Source organism: Schistocerca americana, chromosome 3, assembly GCF_021461395.2.
Source record: "Schistocerca americana isolate TAMUIC-IGC-003095 chromosome 3, iqSchAmer2.1, whole genome shotgun sequence".
Taxonomy (NCBI): Eukaryota; Metazoa; Arthropoda; class Insecta; order Orthoptera; family Acrididae; genus Schistocerca; species Schistocerca americana.
The window spans coordinates 213,977,186-214,001,825 of NC_060121.1; the positions used below are offsets into that span (position 1 = coordinate 213,977,186).

Genomic DNA, 24,640 nt, shown 5'->3' on the forward strand with positions numbered 1-24,640 from the left:
ATGATGTTTCCCCCAGCGTCAATAATATGCTGTTCATCTGAGTGGTGGTTCTCTTTCTAAAATGTTTTAAAATTGGAACTTTAATTGTGGGCAACTTATAGTTAATATTGGAGGAATCAGTGAGTGATCTGATAATTTTATGAACCTTAATTTGATTATTGGGATGAAAAAATGTACATATTGGCATTCTCATAACTCGTAAATACATTTTATCTTAATAATTCTATGTTGATTGGTAAGATATGCCAGTTTTGTGTTATAGCCTGCCTTATATTTCTAAATTCATACTCTATGTACCTAGTCAGTCTCTTGACATGCAAGACTATACTCTAGCTCTGTACAGAGGATGTCATGTAGTATCTGTACTTATGTGTTAAATAGCGTCAAAATTATTTTGTCCCTTCGATGCACAAACTGTTCATTTAATACAAATTCACTGAAAACTTTGACTTTCTCTTACCTATTAGCCTAGCCACACTCCATACAGTAAACCTCTGGCCTCCAATAGCTCGCAGCTTCTCCGATTCAATATCAATATCGGACAGCAATCCCCACCCAACAGATAGGAATGAGAACATTATCTGCAAGACAAAATACTTCATTACTTTTCTGTACAATATGAAGAAAATTGGTTGACTTGTGGGATAACAAGCCTAGCAATATAGGCAAAGAAAATAAAGTAAGAAGAAATAAGAATTTAAAATGTAATTCCATGCTGCATGCAGAAACAATGGGATTCAAGACAGTAGTCTCATGTGACAGTGTTGAGAAATGTCATTATTCAGATTCTTCTTTGTTTCTTTTTTTTTCTTTTTTTTAATATGAGTGTACTGTAGAAACCCAAGACTTGATACAGAGGTTGGGCCAGGGGAAGCTACTGGGTGCAGAATCAGGGACACACAGCACTGGCTATCGCCCTGCCAAGTACTGTTACATCAGACCGTGCACCTGGACAGCTCCAAATGGTTACTGCAAGTGACCTCCTGCCTCTTATGACACCCAGCCACCAATACCTTACAAAATACGGTAATGACCAGAGACTTTGGCATAACCCACTAATGACACACTATCATGTGATCAGTGGAAGGGTTGGCGGTGTATTATAGAACTGGATGGGACTCTGTTTCATCTTGGTTGTAGGGCTGGTAAATCATCACTGTCCCAAGGCACACCTCCAGGACAAAGGGCGCCGCATAAACTGTTAGTTCATGGGATATTGTATGAAAGGTTGATCTGGGTTGAAACGGAACATGATCTGTCGCTAAATTCATTGTGTACTGTGGATCCATTAAAAAAAAAAAAGGATAAAATTCAGTGTTTTCTCTGATGTACCTCGTCCCATGCTCAGGAAAGTAAAGGACAGAAAGTAGTACTATTATGTATCGATAATTTCAGCCCTGAGGATGGGGAACTACCACACAGTGTACAGGCAGCTAATTTAGAAACAGTGGATGAGGACAAATTGGAAAGGAAATTCTTGCATCGCTGTGCAGCACTGGAACAGTCTTTCAGTTTGTCCACAATGAAGGGAGAAGTAGCACATTTACAGGGAAAAGACAGAGAAAGCATGAGGAAGCTGTTGCAGGAACTCGTAGATACAAAGACCTATTTGACACTCCTGGACCTCTGCCTGCCACACCAATATGCCAGCATCTTATTCCAACAGGGAATGAAGCAGGGAAGGCATCACAGAACGTAGTACCAGTCCACAGTCAGAATTTGTGGTCACTGTATGAAAAATTCACCAGTTTATAGATTCTGTTGTGACAACTGTTTATTGAATGAGAAAATTGTTTCAGATCATGTACCCTATGCCTACAATAAGTGACATCCTAGATTATCTGAGGGCAATGTAGGTACTTCATGACTAAGGACCTTAGCACCAGATATCATCAGTTGGGGGTGGCACCCAAAGATTGGACAGAAACTGCATTTTCCACCCTGTCTGGACATCATCAGTATCAGTTCATGCCTTTCAGACTAAAGAATGTGCCAGTGACATTTAAGAGCCTTTTGGATGGTGTACTGAATGGTTTAAAGCCAAAACAGTGTCTTGTGTTATCTAGATGATATAATAGTTTGCTAAAGCCATTCTACAACATCTCCTATATTTGTATGAAATTTTTGATTGATTATGTTCAGGAAGACAGCCACTTAGTTTACAGAAATGCCATTTTATTTTGCTTGAAGTGCATATTTATGGCACATCATTGGACAGGATGACATAAGCACTGTCATTCATCTAGTGGAAGCTGTGAAAAATTTTCCAACACCTACTTCACTTAAACGAGGGTAGTCCCAAAAGTAAGGTCTCCTATTTTTTTATAAGTACATAGACCTGTTTATTTCTACAAAGGTTTACATCAGTTTACAGCTTGAACATTTAGCTATTTTTCGACATAATCACCATTTCTGTCGATCCATTTTTGTAAACGCTGTGGCAGATTTTGTATGCCCATGACATACCAGCTGGCCGCCATGCTGTTCAGAAAGTTGTTGCTTAGTCTTAGGTGTAAGGTGGTATGCCCAGGTTTCCTCACTCGTGACAATTGAGTCCAGAAAGTTGTGAAGAAATGCGCGGGAAGTATCAACTTGTTGACGTGGCACCCATCTAGTGCACACCTTCCGGTAGTTCAATTTTTCCATTAAAATTCTGTGAGCGGTACTTCGGGAAACCTCAGGAACCAAGGTGCAGAGATCATCCAGGGTGATCCGCCAATCTTCACGCATGCTTTGTTCAACCTTCAACACTGTCTCCTCAGAAAGGACGGTCTCCCACTCCTTTGTTCGTAGTGAGTTTCGGTCCGATCTTGTGAATTTCGGTCCGACCAGCTGCATACTCTCTACACCACTTACGAACATTTCTGACATCCATGCACGACTCACCATACATTTCCATCAATTGGCGATGGATTTCAATCAGCGCAGTGCCCTTTGCGTTCAAAAACCGAATAAGTGCGTGCAATTCGCACTTGGTGGCAACATCCAACGCGAGCTGCATTCTCAACGGCTGCCAAGCCAAGACTGAGCACCTCAGCGTGGCGTGCACATGTTTACACACAGCGCTTGAAGCACTCTTCATAACAGAGTGACTAACTGCCACACAAAGAGAGTTCTGTACTTTTGCCTGCTGACTTTCTGCTGAAAATACATGTTGCACTTTGTGGAAATTACAAGATCACTTACATAGTTATTGCAGATGGGGTAAAATTTCAATAATATGAAAGCTGTGAAGCAGAATTTCAAACATTAAAAGGCTTATTAACTTCATCTCCAGTTTGTGTTTTTCCCAATTTCAAAAAACTGTTCATATTATCCTGTGATTGGAGCAACTTCACTCTCGGCTGCATCCTGAGTCAGAAAATTGATGTGCATGAACGTCCCTTAGCATATGTATCTAGGCAGCTAAGTTCAGCTGAGAAAAACTATTTACAACTGAGAAGTAAATGTTTGCACTCATATTGACTGTAACATATTTCATATGTTATTTGTATGGCAGATGGTCCAAGGTGGTTATGGATTCACACAGCACTTCAGTGTCTACTAGTCCTTTGAAGATCCAGCCAGCAATAAGACAAGGTAGTGAATTCTGTTATGAAGTGATACATCATCTGGGCTAGTCACATGTGAATGCAGACAGCCTGAGTCACTAAATTCACACTGTGGAATGTGCTGGTGTTAATGCTAACATTTGGAGACAAGCACAGAGTCGTGACTCAGACTGTCAGTGATTCACAAGGCAGCCCAGTTCTGCATGGAAGACAGTCTCCTTTACAGGGAAACAAGATGTGGGTTGCAAACTGATGGACTGACAGAGTCCCATGACTCAATTACGTCCAGTCATGTGAGACATAGGTCAACAGAACGCAGAGTGGTGAAAACATACTGGTGGATGACACGCAAGCAAGATACCGAGCATTACATCAAGAAATGCATTCCACGTGCCCTAAGAGTGGATCTAAGGCACTAAAATATTGGATTATAACAACTACCTGAAGTTAATAAATCTTTTCAAGTGATTGGAATTGACATGTGTGGACCATTTGCCCACGCAACACAGGAAATCAATATGTGCTCATAATTACCAATCATTCCTTTCATTTTATAGCTATCATAGCCATGCCTAACCAACACACGAAAACCATGGCTCACGCACTGGATGAATTGGTGAATCAATGGTTGCTAACGAATTTTATGTTTGACCTAATGAAATACTTTTGCCACTTAATGTGTATTAAGAAACTACGGATCAGTATCTTGCAACCATTCATGAATGGCCGTACTGAGAGGGTTCACAGAACAATAAGTAAAATGTTAAATTATTATGTTAATTCATAGCTCACAGATTGGGACAGTCTACTTCCTTTGTAATGGGGATGTACAATTTGAAAGTCCATCAGAGCATGTGGCTCTCCTCGCATGAGGTTATTTTTGATTGAAAGAAGCCATCATTTGTTAATTTTGTCAAAGCACCCAAGGAGGGAGATGTTTCACAAATAAAAAGAGTTTACAAAACGTTTAGAAACTTTTTGTTGATATGTGCAGAAAATGAACACGAAAGCTTTAGAGCGGTAGGAGAGGGCCCATACCAAAAAGGCGGTACTGCTAAAATATTTGGTTGGCCAATGGGACATGTTAACCAACTATTGAAAACCTAAAGGGATGACAAACAAATTCGTCACACTATCAGGGGCCATTTCAGGTGACTGAGATGCTGTCATCAGTATATGTAAGCTATAGCTTCCAAACTATACATTGATTGTTCATAGTAGTCATGTCTGCCGTTTTGGAGGTGTCATAGATCTGCTACCTCCTGTCGGCAGCTTCCACCGATTGGGAGGGAGGAGTTTCCGAGATCAGCAGGAGAAAAAAACAGAAAGAGGCAGGAAAATAATGGCAGCACAGTCACTAACCTGATGCACCGCTACGCACTTTGGCCACAAGCCAAGACAATGAACTAACACTAGGCTTCCCTTTCCCTTAAGGAAGAGTGGTCTGGCCTTGGGGCAAAGAAAGGCAGTTCCGGCACCAAGCATGGAGCCTGGGATGATGGGGAAAAGGAGCATGAAAACAGTAATCCTAATGGGACTGCTAAGCTGGAGCAGGATGATGCAAGCACTTTGAAGAACATCCTTTCACGGGATGAGTTTTATTCATATGACAGCCAGGTATGATCATGTTGGACCACTCGTGGACTTTAAGATTAGATTTCAATATCTGAGCAGTAAGAAATGAGATCAGATGGCTGGAAGGTACTTTTGACAAGCTACAAGCTATTATAGTTAACAAGACAGAGTTCAGAGATATCCAGGGAGAATATCAGCTTTTACTCAACTACAGAGTCAGTTTTGCCACACCATGGAGATAGTCCCAGGGGTACGATGAATAAGAAGTTGGATAGATGCATATTAGAAACCATTTTCAGTACAGCTGACTCCGAGGACACAGAAAAAAAATGAAACCTTGCAACAGCTGCAAGCCAATGAAAACACTAACCAGAATGCAATAGACTTGCGTACCACCCAGCTTGCCAGCCTATAAAATGACATGGTAAATAACACCAGGTAAGCACCTGGTCAGCAGCCATGGGCCAACACCTACAGTCCAGTGGGATCAATGGCTATCCATTGCATATGTTGTTAATAAAGCAGCACTGCAATTCATCAACACCTTCCTCAGCTGTTGGGCCTCCAGCTTCAACGGCAGCAACCCACAGCCCGCCATTCCTAAATCCCCTACAACATAGTGTAGAGGTTTGTGATGAGAACTTAATAAGAACAAAATAAATATCTTATTGTTGCAAGCAAGTATGGCAACGGAATGATGGAAGAGGCTGAAATCAGGAACACTCTGCATCTGTCAAAAAGCAGCCTTATGGAATATCTCTTATGCTCTACTGTACCAATAAAATATAGAGCAAACTTAAAAATTATTTTAATGCCAGAGTTCATCTGATAATGTGACACTTGTAGAAAATTTCTTGGTTTAATGACAACCTTTGCATGATGGCAGACAGAAAGATGGCTTTACTGTTTTCTGTGACATCAATGTGTTGCATTTCTTCAGATGAGTCAATGGGAAATATTGAGTACAAAAGGCTACATAAGAAAGGAAAGACGAGATAAGTCAGTGATTCAACAGTACATTTTTATCATTGGTATAATGAAGTATCGTCTACCTACTACCAATTTTGTGTTATCTAGCAAATAACATTCACCATCTAAAACTTAAGACTGCTTGCAGATTAAAATGTTTTAAAATTTATGTTAAAACGACAGCCATCTGTAGTATTATAACTGCCAATAAATATGTCCTGAACTTTGGCATATAGACAAATATAACTGTGAATCACAATCTAATTTACTTTTGTCTGTATGTAAAGTTATGATTTAGCAGACAATAAATACAGTAATTAAATGACTTACACACTGCTAAAAGAGTCATGCATAACTCTTCAGATACTACTAACATTTATTAAATGAATACCTGTGACTTTGTCTCCACTCTTACAAGATCCATGGGTACTTTTTTGGCTTTTATAATGTTCAGTGTAGAGATGAGTACAGGGTTTTGGTCAAATGGTTCCCTGTATAAATATAAAGAGGTACAGGTATTACTTATCTGAATTAAGACAAAGAGGGATCTTCAAAATTATCTTTTACAAATGTACTATTAATTCACACTAGAAACATTCTCGATATCTCGGTATACGTGAAACAATGGCACTAACTACTTCCAGTGATTACCTTTGTGTCTATCTTACTAATAGCATTGTCGAAGGGGTAAAATTAGGGATTAGCAAGAAGCTATAGATGTAGAATATGCAGTTTATGGAATGCAACTCAGAATAACTATTAAAAGAAAAACAATCACCTCTCCACTAATCTACATAATTATCTATCTGTGTATCTTATAGGCACATTTTGGTGCTTATGTCTGTGATTTTGGTAGCCCCAGCTTTGACCCAAGTGAGAAATGAGATGCAGCAGCAAAAGAAATGAATTTATCTTACAGGGGAAGTAGATTGACAGCAAGAACAGATGAAATGGATGAGGAGAGGAACACACTGTCATTTCAACTTTACAAACGCTTCACAAACAAAATACTTAATCTTTTACACATGCAATTCCTGAAGATCAAGTGAGAAATTGAATTTTCATTTAGGGCATTTACTTACTTTTAATGTGCACTTTAATGTTCTAGAGCAAATGGGGTACAAATAAATACATTGTTCAGTGCCATTAATACCTTATCACAAAAGAAAGTAAAACCTGCATACGTACTCATGTATATAAGCTATTGTCTTCGCTAAGCCATTTCCAGAACCACAGGGTATAATTCCAATACCAATTTCCTTAAATGCCTGCTGCCAGTCTGGTCGTTCAAACAAGCCATTAATTACCTGCCAAATCAATCAAAAACATTTGATTTTCTTACAAATTAAGAATGGGATGGTTATTTAATTATTTGGAATAAAGTTATTCTTTCAACTAATGTTCTGTATTTCTTATAAAATATAAATAAATATTGGGTATTGGATTATTTAGTGGTTGATTAACCCAAAGTAAAAATATGTAAGATCTGAAAATAAGAAAGATAAATATTACGAAGTCATAGTTTGTATATTTCTGCTATTGCCCCCCTCCTCCCAACCCTGCCTTTTCTCCAAATAATATTATCAGCTTTAACAGACCAAATTTTACCTCAAGAATATTAGGTATCAGAACATTTAAGTTTTGGTAAGGATGGGGGAAGGAACTGATTGTAATGTTCTTGGCAGAATCAATAACTTCAAATGAAATAATTGATGGAAATTACCCCAAACCTATGTCTGTGTGGCTACAAAGGAAAACACACACACACACACATACACACACACACACACACACACACACACACAAATACCAATAAATGGAATACAAAATAAACTCAGCAGAGCGTAGACACATTCTCAAGGAATTTTTTAAATGTGAGAAGATATTACGAAATTGTGAAATAGTAAACGCTTAATATGTGTAAAAACAAGTGTCAGTTTTTATAGCATCATTATCTCTATCAATCACAAACAACAGAATTATCATCAGCCATTTCACATATACTGCTTAATAAAGGTCGCCTCTAGAACCTTCCATGCAATACTGTCCATAGCGACACACATCAGTGTTGCTCCTGCATATTTTCTAATGCCGTTTACATACCTTGCATAGATCACCTCCTCAGTGTTTCCCTCTCTCTAGCAATCCAACAAAGAACTTCCTTGGTTGACTTAACATCCACTCATCTTGCTACTTTCCATTTGTTTTTCATTACGACTGCAACTACACCTTACACTAAAGTCTGTTATCTGATCTATTTACTTGTTTTCCTAACTGTTCTAGTAATACCCAATATATTTCTTTCTACACTGAATGCTGAGCAAATGTGTTTTTTAATGTTTTTCTTTCAAACTATTTAGTTTACCGACCCCATTCCACGCCATTTCTATGTATCTGTTTATTTCTTCTGGTGTTCATCCAGTCACTGTCTTCAGCTATCCTAAATATCTTCTATGACTTCACTGTTAACATGTGTGTGTGTGTGTGTGTGTGTGTGTGTGTGCGTGTGTGTGTGTGTGTGTGTGTGTGTGTGTGTGTGTGTGTGTGTGTGTGGTTTATTTTCAGTCCTACTTTCAGAATTAGTAGACTAAGTTAGTCCAATTTTTGTTGAAGTCAACTTGTGCTAGATGTAAACATTATAATGTCACCAGCAAAATGATGATGGTTCAGGTATTTCCCAATAACATGTATTCTCATTTGCTTTCCTCAGGTTTGGGTCTGAAAGCTTCCTCCAGGAGAATACATTTTTAGACATGGAACCTCCTTGCTCAAATCCCCCTCAGTTCACACTATTATTATCGTTACAGTGTGGAAACACTGTAACAAATATGTCTGAAAAGGCCACATGCAGAATTGTGAGTTTGTGAGGAAGGGCGCTCATTGCTCAGTTTCCATTTGAGCTATGAACATGAGGTAAAAAGGTTTTAGATTGGCCTGGACTCACAGCCATTTTTATAGGCATTCAAATATATGTCTTACTGTAGCTATGTTGCAGTATATTAAGCAAGGTTCGTGCAACGAACTGGAGCTGGCATCCAGGAAAATTCTGCGAATCAATTAATATCTTTTGCAAAAGATTCTAATTGGTTTTAAATTAATGCTCAGCTAATCGCACCATACCATTTTTATGTGCACCGTTCAGATGTTATTGTGCAAATACACAAAGAAAACAAATTTTTCTGGGAGGTTTATGAAGTGCCGCACCTCTGCAGTTTAAACTTGCGTGAACTGATTCAAACTTTGCACCAAGGTAGATACACTGATAAACTCAAAACGAAATGTTTTCTATTCAATAATCTTTATCCATCGTCACGATACAATGGTTTAAAGTCGAGCTAAATGTAGCAAGTCAAAATTATTCTTAAGTGAACTGTATGTACAGAAACAGTTTAAAATGTTTCAGAAAATTTTTTAAAAAATGCATTCTTATGATAAAAATTTGGATTTTATGTGCAAAAAACACATTTTTTGTGAGGGTTTTTTTATACGCGTCGCTTATATGTTTCAACCTTGTGCAAACTTATTCACATTTTAGAAGGTGGACAAATACATGTAATTAAAGGCAGTCCTATTGTTTAGTGGAAGTTTTATTCATTGCCACAATGTAAGCAACATGATTTGAAAAACCATAAAAAAACATATACTCATCAATCTTTGGCAGAGTCAACAAAACTGTACATTGGTTGCGAGTTAAGGCAGTCTACCATCAAAATTATGATAGAGTAAAAGTTGGGAACTAGAATGAAAAATGTTCCTATCATAAGGCAAAAAAATCTGAAGAAGTCCTGGTCAGAGTTAGGGATGTAACTAGGGGACTAGCTTTTTGATTTATCTGTGTTGCTTCAGAGACATTTAAGTCAAAACATCTTGACATATTCACACTTTTTTACGAATTAACCCTACTTCCTGTCACATTAAGCTTTCTTATCTGCAAGATGTTGACAAACTTGTATCTTGCAATTTACAGGCTAAAGTCCCTGATCATGTGCCCGAAATTCAGTAGATTCATCAGCCATTGTAAAAAATATTAATATCATATGGCTGAAGAACATACATGCAATAACTAAAAAAGTTTTCTGGGGGCAGGGGGGTGGGGGGGGGGGGGGGTGAGAATATAAAATTTCTGTGGGTGGATTTGTTGATTGGGGGGGTTTGACATAATGTATCATGTTACTTTTCTTGACACAATGCATCATATTACACAACATGGGTACTAATACTACCAAGTAAAAAGGTATGAATATGTCAAGGTATTTTTATTTAAATGTCTTTGAAGCTGCCAGATAAACTGAAAAGCTAGTCCCTTATTTTATGTCCTTAGATCTTTCCAGGACAAATTCACATTTTTGGGATATGATAGGAGCATTTTTCATTCTGGAGTAGTCTACGGAAGCTATATCACAGGCTTGTGTATTCCTCAATTTACAAAGAAGTGTTGAGCTAATACCTCAGTTTTCAAGGACTGTCGTCACAGGTCTCTTTAAAAAGAAGAGTCAGCCTGAAAGCTAAAATTCCTAGCATTCTTTTTCATTGTTTCTGTTCGCGACTCAGTGACTCCTCTACATTATATTAATCCTTTTTCCAGAGATCATGAATACAATGACATTTCATAATGATGTGGAACATGCCAGTCTAACACAAGTTACCATTACACTTTTTTTTTCAGTTACTATTTCGTATCTAAAAATGCATCTATTGAGTAGGAGTTGTCAGAAATTATTTTAATTTGTTTTTCAATGTTGGTTGGCTGTCTGTCAGACTTTTAATGCTATTTGGCAAATGACCAAACATGTTTATGGCAGCATAATTCACCCCTTTCTGTGCCAGAGTCAGATTTAATCGAGAATAATGAAGATCATCCCTTCTTATAGTGTTGTAGCTATGCACTTTGCTATTATTTTTGAACTGGGATGGGTTATTAATAACAAATTGTGTAAGTGAATGTATGTATTACAAAGGTACTGTGAAATCTCAAGTTCCTTAAATAAATGTCTGCAAGGAGATCTTGGATAGGCTCCAGCTATTATTCTGATTACACACTTTTGTGCAATGAATACTTTTTCTCTTTTGTTGAATTACCCCAAAATATGATGCCATATGAAAGCAGTGAATGAAAACAGGCATAGTAGGCTGATACATTTCTCATCAAAATTTGCAATACCCCTAATAGATAAGAAGTCCAAGCTAACCATTTCAGCAGATCATTGATGTGTTTCTTCCAATTCAATTTCTCATCAATGTGCACACACAGAAATTTTGAATATTCTGACTTAGCAACAAACTTTTGTTCAAAGTCTATATTTATCAATGGTGTTATGCGATTTACTGTACAGAATTTTATATAACATGTTTTCTCAAAATTTTGTGAGAGTCCATTTGGAGAGAACCACTATCTAATTTTCTGAAAGGTATTATTTACAACTTCCTCAGCTAATTCTTGTTTGTTGGATGTGGTTATTATATCTGCATTGTCAGCAAAAAGAACTAGCTTTGGATACTCATGAATATGGAGTGGCAAGTTATTAATATATTAAGAACAATAAGAGAGCCTAGACTGAACCCTGTGGGGCTCTGTTCTTGATACCTCCCCATTTAGAGGATTGACCTGATTTTTTCAGACTATCTGTACTGTTAATTTCAACCTTTTGCATTCTTCCAGTTAAATACGAATTAAACCATTTGTGCACTGTCCCACTTATATCACAATACTTAAGCTTATCTAGAAGAATTTTGTGATTCACACAGTCAAAAGCCTTTGAGAGATCACAAAATATCCCAATGGGTGACATTTTGTCAGTACTTCATTTTTACAAATATATGAATCTACTCCTGAATACACTACTTTTTCAAGAATTTTGGATAATGCCATCAGAAGTGAGATTGGGCAGTAGTTGTTAGCATCAGACTTGTCCCCTTTTTTATGCAATGGTTTAACAATTGGATATTTCAGTCTATCTGGAAAAATGCCCTGTCTCAGTGGGCTACTACATATGCGGCTGATAATTCCACTTATCTGTCAGGAACAAGCACTTACTAGATGGGAAAAAGCATTTATTATTCTGTTGGAAATGCCATCAATTCCATGCGAACTCTTACTTTTTACTGAATTTATTATTTTCCTAGTTTCAATAGGAGAGGTGAGTTGAATTTTAATTTTATCACATTGCGTAGGTATTGTCCCATATACAACCTTGCTTTTTTTTAATACGTAGCTGGAACCTATTTCCTCTACAACACTTAAAAAATGATTATTCACAATATTTTCTACTTCTGACTTTTTGTTATCAAACTTTTCATTGAGTTTTATATATAAAAACAAAGATGAGGTGACTTACCGAACAAAAGCGCTGGCAGGTCGATAGACACAACGAATCTGCTCCAGTCCGGAATCCCTGAATCATTACACCAACAACCTGAAAACAGCTTTTGCATCCCGCAACTACCCTCCCGACCTGGTACAGAAGCAAATAACCAGAGCCACTTCCTCGTCCCCTCAAACCCAGAATCCCCCACAGAAGAACCACAAAAGTGCCCCACTTGTGACAGGATACTTTCCGGGACTGGACCAGACTCTGAATGTGGCTCTCCAGCAGGGATACGACTTCCTCAAATCCTCCCCCACAGAACGTATCTCTGCCTACGTAGATCAACACCTTCAACCCATTACATGCAGTCTCCCATCCTTCATCAAGGACACCAACCACTTCCTTGAACGCCTGGAATCCTTACTCAATCTGTTACCCCCGGAAACCATCCTTGTAACCATTGATGCCACGTCCTTATACACAAATATTCCGCACGTCCAGGGCCTCGCTGCGATGGAGCATTTCCTTTCACGCCGATCACCTGCCACCCTACCTAAAACCTCTTTCCTCATCACCTTAGCCAGCTTCATCCTGACCCACAACTTCTTCACTTTTGAGGGCCAGACATACCAACAATTAAAGGGAACAGCCATGGGCACCAGGATGGCCCCCTCGTACGCCAACCTATTCATGGGTCGCTTAGAGGAAGCCTTCTTGGTTACCCAAGTCTGCCAACCCAAAGTTTGGTACAGATTTATTGATGACATCTTCATGATCTGGACTCACAGTGAAGAAGAACTCCAGAATTTCCTTTCCAACCTCAACTCCTTTGGTTCCATCAGTTTCACCTGGTCCTACTCCAAATCCCATGCCACTTTCCTTGACGTTGACCTCCACCTGTCCAATGGCCAACTTCACACGTCCGTCCACATCAAACCCACCAACAAGCAACAGTACCTCCATTATGACAGCTGCCACCCATTCCACATCAAACGGTCCCTTCCCTACAGCCTAGGTCTTCATGGCAAACGAATCTGCTCCAGTCCGGAATCCCTGAATCATTACACCAACAACCTGAAAACAGCTTTCGCATCCCGCAACTACCCTCCCGACCTGGTACAGAAGCAAATAACCAGAGCCACTTCCTCGTCCCCTCAAACCCAGAATCCCCCACAGAAGAGCCACAAAAGTGCCCCACTTGTGACAGGATACTTTCCGGGACTGGACCAGACTCTGAATGTGGCTCTCCAGCAGGGATACGACTTCCTCAAATCCTACCATCCTTCATGAAATCCTCCCCACTCCGCCAAGAGTGTCTTTCTGCCGTCCACCTAACCTTCGTAACCTGTTAGTTCATCCCTATGAAATCCCCAAACCACCTTCCCTACCCTCTGGCTCCTATCCTTGTAACCGCCCCCGATGCAAAACCTGTCCCATGCACCCTCCCACCACCACCTACTCCAGTCCTGTAACCCGGAAGGTGTACACGATCAGAGGCAGAGCCACGTGTGAAAGCACCCACGTGATTTACCAACTGACCTGCCTACACTGTGATGGATTCTATATGGGAATGACCAGCAACAAACTGTCCATTCGCATGAATGGACACAGGCAGACAGTGTTTGTTGGTAATGAGGATCACCCTGTGGCTAAACATGCCTTGGTGCACAGCCAGCACATCTTGGCACAGTGTTACACCGTCCGGGTTATCTGGATACTTCCCACCAACACCAACCTATCCGAACTCCGGAGATGGGAACTTGCCCTTCAGTATATCCTCTCTTCTCGTCATCCGCCAGGCCTCAATCTCCGCTAATTTCAAGTTGCCGCCACTCATACCTCACCTGTCTTTCAACAACTTCTTTGCCTCTACACTTCTGCCTCGACTGACATCTCTGCCCAAACTCTTTGTCTTTAAATATGTCTGCTTGTGTCTGTATGTGTGGATGGATATGTGCGTGTGTGCGAGTGTATACCTGTCCTTTTTTCCCCCTAAGGTAAGTCTTTCCGCTCCCGGGATTGGAATGACTCCTTACCCTCTCCCTTAAAACCCACTTCCTTTCGTCTTCCCCTCTCCTTCCCTCTTTCCTGATGAGGCAACAGTCTGTTGTGAAAGCTTGAATTTTGTGTGTATGTTTGTGTTTGTTTGTGTGTCTATCGACCTGCCAGCGCTTTTGTTCGGTAAGTCACCTCATCTTTGTTTTTATATATAATTTTTCCCACGTGGAATGTTTCCTTCCATTATATTGTTTTCATTGAGTTTGACAGAAATACAGTCTTCCTGTGCTCTCAGTTGCCTTGTTTCCTTTTTACCAATACACCAAATTGTTTTAATTTTATCATCAGAGGTGCTAATCTCAGACATAAGTCACATACTTCAGGAGTTTTTGATAAACTTCCTTAACACAGTGCATTAGTTTTGTAATGTTTACTGTATCTGAATCATTACTCCTTCTAGCTGTAAGATACATTTCCCTTTTCTTTTCACAAAATATTTTTATCCCCATAGTAAGCCATCGCTTTCCAGATAATTTCTTACAATTATGAAACTTCCTGGCAGATTAAAACTGTGTGCCCGACCGAGACTCGAACTCGGGACCTTTGCCTTTCGCGGGCAAGTGCTCTACCAACTGAGCTACCGAAGCACGACTCACGCCCGGTACTCACAGCTTTACTTCTGCCAGTACCTCGTCTCCTACCTTCCAAACTTTACAGAAGCTCTCCTGCGAACCTTGCAGAACTAGCACTCCTGAAAGAAAGGATATTGCGGAGACATGGCTTAGCCACAGCCTGGGGGATGTTTCCAGAATGAGATTTTCACTCTGCAGCGGAGTGTGCGCTGATATGGAACTTCCTGGCAGATTAAAACTGTGTGCCCGACCGAGACTCGAACTCATACAATTATGTTTCACTGTTTTCTTAGGGAAACAGTTTTCAGATATGCTCACAAAGGTATCATGAAATAGGTTAAATTTTAAATTAGCGTCAAGTTCCATGTAAGCCTCATCCCTGTCTAACTGTTGCCAGCATTCTCTACAATTTGCAATTGTTGCAATAATTTGGAGAACTGTTTTGCATTGCTGTATGTAGCTATGTTATATACCATAACTAGCTGTGCATCATGATCAGACAGACCATTCTTAACAGGAAATGTTTTTATTTGATTCAATTTACCTTGGTCCATAAAAAATTATCTATCAGTGTGCTACTTTCCTGTTCCATCTGAATAGGAAAATCAGTAACTGATGTCAAACTGAAAGAACCAAGTTTTACTTCATTGTCAAGCTTTCTATCAAACTCTTGCAAAAAATCTACATTGAAGTCCCCACAAACAATAATTTGCTTCCCTCTGTCTGACAGATAGAAAGAATCCTAATTTTTCAAAAATAGCTGAAAATTTACTTATTGGGACCTATACACAGCTACAATTACAAAAGTACCATTATTTAGTTTAAGCTCACATGCACATGCATCTATATGTTGCTCTACACAAAATTTTTTAGTTTCCAAATTTTTCACACTGTGATAATTTTTAACATATATGGCAACTCCTCCTCTCTCCGTAGTGTCTCTATTTACATGTACTGAAAGCTTATATCCACCTACATTTACCTTTTCCATATCTGTGACTATATGGTGTAGTACATCTATTCTTCCCTCAGTTTCTAAATCTTCTAAACAAACAAGAAGTTCGTTTCTTTTGGTTTTTTAAACCCCCTGATATTCTGATGGAAAATACTAACATGATTTTTCACTGAGCTTCTCATTAAGCTTAATTAAATTCGATGTTGAATCATGGGACAGCGATCTTATCCTAAAAAACAGGTACTCCCGTGAGTTTCAGTGCCGCCCCCCACCCCATGTGGCGAGTAACAATTTTGTTGTTATTCCATTCTGGACTTTTCATTGTTTTTCAATTTCTGCCCAATGCAGTCTCCAAAAATCAGTCTTTCTTTCTCATCAGGTCTGGTGAATCTCCCCTGACCTAGGATTCTAAACCTCTCCAGTCCCTTTTGCTTCACCCCTCCTCGTTCACTTTCAGCACTTCTGCTGGAAGAAGGAGCCACTGTCTCTGAAAGCTTGCATAAGTAAAACCTTTTTTTATGTGTGTGTTCTCCTGCCACCACTTGGTAAGTAGATTTTTTAATCTATCCGATTGCATTACATAATCAGAAATTTATTATTTTCGTTGTTATATCTAAGAGGATCAATACAATATAAGAGTAGCTCTCTGGCACTCTGAATTTATATGACACCTGGCACTGCCTTTACAATGGCAACATACAACAGCCATCTCACATATGAAAATGTGTAAGTTTTCTTTAGAAGGCGATACTGTGAATGTAACTTGATCGAGCAAGTGTGCTGGTGGTGTATATATAAAAGGAATGTATCAATATGTCTGCTTCATTTATGTCCATTATAATTATCTGGGCTGTTATGCCGTGGTCAGTTGATGAATTCTGTGTCAATTCCCAACTTTTCGTCTTCGACTGAGGGAGACATCTTCAAGGGGGTCCGTAGCTCGATGGAAGATCCAACACACCCACTGGCACGCTACAGTCAGTAGCGAGCCAGTGGGTGTGTTGAATCTTCCATCGAGCTACGGACCCCCTTGAAGATGTCTCCCACAGTCGGAGACGAAACGTTGGGAATTGACACAGAATTCATCAACCGACCACAGCATAACAGCCCAGATAATTATAATGGACATGACATTTCTGGCCGTGAAAGTCTACATTGTAGTATGCTTCATTTATACACACGACTGGCTCATTTCACAGGTGATAATGTCGAAATTACAGTATTCCATCAGTTTTCCTATAACAGTTTTGTATGGGTGTCAATATCCGCAGTGCTGATGATCTTAATCTTACAGCCAATTAACCAACTAAACTCGTTCTGAAATAAATTTGGGGCAAAATCTCTTTCTTTAGCAAACTTTACGGAAGCTTGCTGAATTTGTGAAATAAACAGGACCAACAGTAGTCCTACCCTGACTTACAAAATGAGTAACTTCTATCTGTAAGAATTTGAAATTTAAATGCAGCTGCTCACCTCAAACAGTATCCCATCTCCTCCAACTACTACAATTGCACGCCATTGGTAAATATCTCTAGACCTCACAAAATCTCTGGCGTACCCAGCATGCTTAGTAACATGCAGATCAAATGGTATCTCTGCCTCCGCAAATACAGGTACAACTCGCTGCTGAAAGACATCTCTAGCTCGGCCTGGACCAGATTTTGGGTTAAGTAATACCAGTACTCGCTGCTCTTGTTCATCACCTGGAAAAAAGAAAAAAAAAAGTCAACATACACAAAAATCTTAGATATAGCTGCCTTTTTCTACTCACCGATGCCAGAATACTTATTATTAGCTAGGGTTTTTGAGTTTCCACTGGCAAGTCACACACACTGTATGGTTAATATGCCTTGGCACTATTTACTTTAAATAGTTTCTCATTAATAATGGGTGCAGCTGAAGGTTCTGCCAGTCAATCACAAAATATAGGACAATTTTCTTTGCTCAGAGAGAAGTATCTATTCTTTTTAAACAAACTATCCCAATTTAATCACTCAATGTTGCTTTTCTTTAGAAGCACAAACAGACCAAAAAATTAGTCAGTCTCAGGAGACACATCACTATAGTCCACGAGTTTCTTCAGTTATGCCATATCCAGTTGAAGCCACTCATTGATGATTAGATCCCATATGCCTCCCAAATTGTGGCAATGTTGACTGCTGTGTTTCGCCCACTATTCCAAGTAGTACCGAGCATTTACATTGGCATAAGATCTGATGGTTTAGCAGATTAGTTGAGGTGTGGGAGGACACCTGGGTGCTCAACAAGCAAAATTTGTGTGAGCCCTACGAACAAGGGTGTCCACAAAATACTCAAGATGCAGATGTAGATAAAGGACAACACATGGTCAACAAGTTGAAATGAACATCCTGGGTCAACTGCACAGTAACCAAAATGAATGGATCAAAGGCCCAGAATGAAAAATATGTCCTAAACATCACAGAACCATCTCCAGTCCGAATTACACCCTCCAAATGTTGCAGGTTAAGTGCCTCGTAGGATCATCAGTGCATTTGATGCCCTTCATCACTTGAAAAGAGGCAAAAATCCCGACAAGTCAGACCACTTTACATGCCCTCAGTACCTGCTATTCAGTTCCTTGGATGTTTGACCAACTAAAGACGTGCAGTTTTATGTGCCACTGAAGCAACGACCTTTTATGAGGTACTTGAGACTCCACATTTCCATTGAATACAGCTCTGTTCACAACATTTACTTCAAAATTGGTTGAGATGGCCATGCATTCAGTAACATCAACATTTTCTGTCAGGAATGAAACCAGTTGTCAGTTGCGAGGAATGAAGCTTGTCTCATATACTGTTAGGATCACGTTAAAACTGCTGTTAGAACACTTTGTTACATGGCTGTTACACCACTCCTTGCAGTAACAGTGGACAGCCCGTAATCATACACCAACAAATGGGCCAACTTTATTCTAAGTGTGGTCATGGGCACATTGAAATGCAACAGATTTTTTCTGCCACATACCCACTTTAACTTATCTCACTGTGCTAATTCCATACAGACAACTGGCACATACGTTCTACTTCAATCCCATGATTTACATCAAGGTTGAGGATTGCACAACATGATCACATGACATGTTGACATAAAAGTAATATTACCTGTTTGTTCAGATGCATGAATGCTTAATTGAAAACTCAGAGCATTTTCAGTTACTCTAGCAGCTTCTCTAGCAGCTTGGGAAGTCTTGTGCGCAAATTCTGAATCTAGGCTACTGATTAAGGGGGGAGGGATGTGAAAACAAGGGTTTTTGGATGATCCTTTTTGATATAAACGTTACAGAAATTGTTTACATATTCCAAATTCATTTGAGAGTTCTGAAAAATATTTGTTATTAATATCTACCACATAAAGAATTTATTGTTAAAATCTAAGTAACTTTAGTCGACATCTAGGGCACAGGCAGTGGAAACTATTGCTATTTTGTCTAAAAGACATGAAAAATAAATACCATGTTGTTTCACAACTCAATAGAGTCCTGCTCTGTTCATACTCTGTGATTCAATTGCCTCACGTTAATTTTTATTTCAAGCTTTCAGTTGAGTTGAAGTTGCAAGTTTAAAAAAAATATGGCTAATTTAAACTTGAAAATACACCACTACAACAGGATGATGCCCCCCTCCTCCTATGCCCCATCCATACTTAGGCAGAGTTGAGATGTAGAGTGTTCTGTATTTTCTACACTCCACGGACACAGCACCGTATGATTACAACATACTTGGCTTGTCTATTGATGGTTTTGGTGGAACAAAACTTTCAAATTGGTAAATACATCAGCAAAGAACTGTTTAAATGGAAAACCACTGGACAACAAAATTCTTCTGTGTTGGAAACTATACACTTCCCAAAAAATGTGTATTTTCATCAAAATGAGGCACATCACTTAGGAGAATGTAACACATTATTGAAACGATCAATCGAAATCATATGTCTGATAATTTTCTATCTTTTACATTGATAACTGATTCAGTATCGGTAATGAAATGAAATAAAATTATTAATTTATCCACGTTAATGGTGGCTGAGCCTCATGGCCATGGCCTGAATTACGTGAAGAACTACAATTTTTCTCCTCTGTATATGAACACATTTCGCCAAATGAAGACGGATGAAAACCAGAAAAAAACTCCTGACAAACTTACTGTATTTCTTTACGGTAATAGAATCATAGCTATTATAGGCTGTACAGTAGGGTAACGGTTTTATGCACATGGAAAAGTTTTTTTTCATTGTTGAGCACAGCTGGGCGTTCCATTCGGAACGGATACACTCGTCTTTGTTACGTAATGTATGTTATGTAAACTAATTACCAGTACATAATTCATATAAAAGTAACAATATGTCCTTATTTATAAGTTAAAAATTATTCGCGGACTCCTAGCTACGGTTGCCAGGTCCGGCCCTGGCATTTTATGGTCACGACCGCCTTTTGTTAGTTTTTTTTAGCGATGAAATAGAGAAAGTATAACAAAGGCAGGTTCCGAGTTAATTATGTACGTATAAGGAGATATATCACTGTACCATAAGGATATGTAGATATACCAGCCAATTCTATTCCTAGGCGTAACGAACCTAACACACAATGTCACAACCACGCTACAAGCAAAACAATCCCGCCCTTCAACGCTCACGCGCCGTTCCTAACCGCCTTGAGATATGCCAAGTGTGTGATGAAGAATTTAATCCGGAATTATTAACACTTACAGATTATTATTTTGCAATTCAAAGCCATAGTGCCAAAGTCGAAAGGGTGTTCTCTTTCAATAACAGCCAAGTGACAAAAGAACGTAATAAATTGCAAACCGACAATCACAGATACACTATGTGATCAAAAGTATCGGGCCACCTGGCTGAAAATGGCTTACAAGTTCGTGGCGCCCACCATCGGTAACGCTGGAATTCAATATGGTGTTGCCCCACCCTTCGCGTTGATGACAGCTTCCACTCTTCGCAGGCGTACGTTCCATCAGGTGCTGGAAGGTTTCTTGGGGAATGGCAGCCCATTCTTCACGGAGTGCTGCTCTGGGGAGAGGTATCGATGTTGGTCGGTGAAGCCTGGCACGAAGTCGGCGTTCCGAAACATCCCAAAGGTGTTCTATAGGATTCACGTCAGGACTCTGTGCAGGCCAGTCCATTACAGGGATGTTATTGTCGTTTAACCAATCAGCCACAGGCCGTGCATTATGAACAGGTGCTCGATCGTGGTGAAAGATGCAGTCGCCATCCCTGAATTGCTCTTCAACAGTGGGAAGCAAGAAGGTACTTAAAACATCAATGTACGCCTGCGCTGTGATAGTGCCTCGCTGAACAAGGAGGGGTACAAGCTCCCTCCATGAAAAACACGACCATATCATAACACCTCCGCCTTCGAATTTTACTGTTGGCACTACACACGCTGGCAAATGACGTTCTCCGGTCATTCGCCTTACCCACACCTTGCCATCGGATCGCCATATTGTGTACCGTGATTCGTCACACCGTACAAAGTTTTTCCACTGTTCAATCGTCCAATGTTTACGTTCCTTACATCAAGCGAAACTTCCTTTGGCATTTACCGGCGTGATGTGTGGCTTACGTGCAGCCGCTTGACCATGAAATCCAAGTTTTCTCACAGAAATGGCTCTGAGCACTATGGGACTTAACATCTGAGGTCATCAGTCCCCTAGACTTACAACTATTTAAACCCAACTAACCTAAGGACATCACAAACATCCATGCCCGAGGCAGGATTCGAACCTGCGACCGTAGTGGTCAAGTTTTCTCACCTCCCGCCTAGTAGTTACAGTGGATCCTGATGCAGTTTGGAATTCCTGTGTGATGGGCTGGATAGATCTCTGCCTATTACACATTGCGACCCTCTTCAAGTGTCGGCGGTCTCTGTCAGTCAACAGACGAGGTCGATCTGTACGCTTTTGTGCTGTACGTGCCCCTCCACGTTTCCACTTCACTATCACATCGGAAACAGTGGACCTAGGGATGTTTAGGAGTGTGGAAATCTCGCGTACAGACGTTTGACACAAGTGACACCCAATCACCTGACCACGTTCTGCGGAGCGCCCCATTCTGCTCTCTCACGATGTCTAATGATTACTGAGGTCGCTGATATGGAGTACCTGGCAGTAGGTGGCTGCACAATGCACCTAATATAAAAAAACGTATGTTTTTGGGGATGCCCGGATACCTTTTATCACATAGTGTATGTTGTTGTTGAATTTAAAATTATTCTGTCAGGAGTTACACGAAACGATTTCCAAGAAATATAGAGTTCAGAGGATAAATATTAATGCTTAACTACAGATTATTGTTATTTCTTTGAAACTCTAATTGAAATAACCAAATTAATTGAATTTCTTTTCGTTTTTTGTCCCAGAAGGGGAGAGATTGTTTAATGAAGAACCTTCAGTTTCTTTTGACATAAGATTGTCTTAAGAAAGCTATTAGGAAGACTGAGCACTTAATTTCTACCATAATTGCCAAATTATAAGACTGTTTATTTTCACAAGCTGCGACATGATCGCGAATGGGATAGCGATCTGAAAATGTAGAATAAATTTCTTTACTTTAGGTCTATGGTCACAAGTACGTCCTCTAATTACCTGTTTCGGTCAGCAATGACCACCTTTGCATCCGATGCCTACTTTCCTTTTCTGGACACCGTTCTACTGTAATCATTGAACGCCTTTCTCATGTACAGAAACTTGTACACCTGCCTAATATCGTGTAGGGCCCCGTGAGCATGCAGAACTGCCGCAACACGGCGTGGCATGGACTCGACTAATGTCTGAAGTAGCGCTCGAGGGAATTGACACCATGAATCTTGCAGGGCTGTCCATAAATTCGTAGGAGTACGAGGAGGTGGAGATCTCTTCTGAACAGCACGTTGCAAGGCATCCCAGATATGCTCAATAATGCTCAGGTCTGGGGAATTTGGTGGCCACCGGAAGTGTTAAAACTCAGAAGAGTCTTCATGGAGACACTCTGTAGCAACTCTGGACGTGTGGGATGTCGCATTGTCCTCCTGGAATTACCCAAGTCCGTCGGAATGCACAGTGGACATGAATGGATGCACGAGATGAGACAGGATGTTTACGTATGCGTCGCCTGTCAGACTAGCATCTAGACGATCAAGGGTCCCATATTACTCCCCACTTCATTACAGAGCCTCCATCACCTTGAACAGTCCCCTGCCGACATACAGGGTCCATGGATTTAGGGGGGCAATCGAGGGTACACGAGTGGGCATTCTGTTCCGAAAGCCCATATCGATGATGTTTCGATGAATTGTCCGCATGCTGACACTTGTTGATGGCCCAGCATTTAAATCAGCAGCAATTTGCGGAAGGGTTGCACTTTTTTTGCGTTGAACGATTCTCTTCAGTATCGTTGGTCCCGTACTTGCAGGATCTTTTGCCGCCCGCAGCGGTGTCGGAGATTGATGTTTCACTGGTACACTCGTGAAATGGTCGTACGAAAAAATCCCCACTTCATCGCTACCTCGGAGATGCTGGCCAACTCTCTTAAATCTTGATAACTTGCCACTGTAGCAGCAGTAACCGATCTGCCAACTGCGCCAGATTACTTGTGTTATATAGGCGTTGCCGACCGCAGCGCAGTATTCTGCCTGTTATATATATCTCTCTATTTGAATACGCATGCCTGTATCAGTTACTTTAGCGCTTCAGTGTATATATTGCCTATGTCTGTACCTAATACAGAGTGCCTTACATATTTACTTCATCTTCTTTGGTTGAGCTCTGTTCTCTGTTTATAAAACATGTTTGACGAACTAGATAATCTTGTTAATGAACTGGTACGGTGTTTTATCATTCTTTTCTCTGAACGGCCTTTCGGAGGGTATGAGGGGCCTTCTAGAGGTTACATTCCTCTAACAACTTCTCGTCCGTGCGCCATACTGAGAGTAGCACGAACAGAGGGCGCTGATTATTTGCTACAGTATGTTTTCATTCATTGGGCTTCTTTCGGTATTTGTTTTTGTCATTGGGCTTCTTTCGGTATTTGTTTTTGTCATTTTTATGTCATGCTGTGTACTCCGTAAGCTGGTTATTACTTATGCATTCACATTTTCATCCAAAATTCGTCACCACATAGTGTCACAATTATTGTCGCTTAACTTTTTCCTTTTTGATAATCTAACTTTTGTCATATCTTAATTTATTGCATTTTATTATTGTAATGACTTTTACGCCTGGTAAGCCTACTACAGAGTTCATTGATTGTATTCTTTTCATTTTATATCGTATAATTATATCGTTGGAGAGTACATGTATGCCTACAGGAGCGACGTTTGTTGTGCTAGCGACACAAACATTTTGTTGGATTGGTTAGGTTGGTTGGTTAATTTGGGGGAGGGGACAAACATTTTGTGGCTGCTGTATACAGTAGTTTGTTTTGAACAGCAGTACTCTTAACAAGATGACTCTAGTATATACCTTAATTTGGATATGTGACGATGCTGCCGCTAATTTTGTGTTTAGCATTTGACGATGCCACTATGGCTCAGGGTGTACACAAAGTCCGGGAACATTTTCAATTATTTACTGCACAAGAACCAAACATTGTACAGATGTCATATTGAAGAGAAATCCTGAAAGTGGTTTTTTTTATGTATAC

General features: G+C 39.9%; 1 protein-coding gene across 1 annotated transcript in view; it reads right to left on the bottom strand.

Moving 5' to 3' along the window:
- LOC124606710 (sphingosine kinase 1) overlaps window positions 1-24,640 on the bottom strand; it is a 466,249-nt gene that overhangs the window by 17,130 nt on the left and 424,479 nt on the right. The window contains exons 2-5 of the mRNA XM_047138740.1: window positions 17,459-17,688; window positions 7,284-7,402; window positions 6,487-6,586; window positions 461-581 (exon numbers count right to left, since the gene is read on the bottom strand). Coding sequence (XP_046994696.1) covers window positions 461-581; window positions 6,487-6,586; window positions 7,284-7,402; window positions 17,459-17,688 — 570 coding nt within the window. The remainder of the gene's footprint in view (window positions 1-460; window positions 582-6,486; window positions 6,587-7,283; window positions 7,403-17,458; window positions 17,689-24,640) is intronic.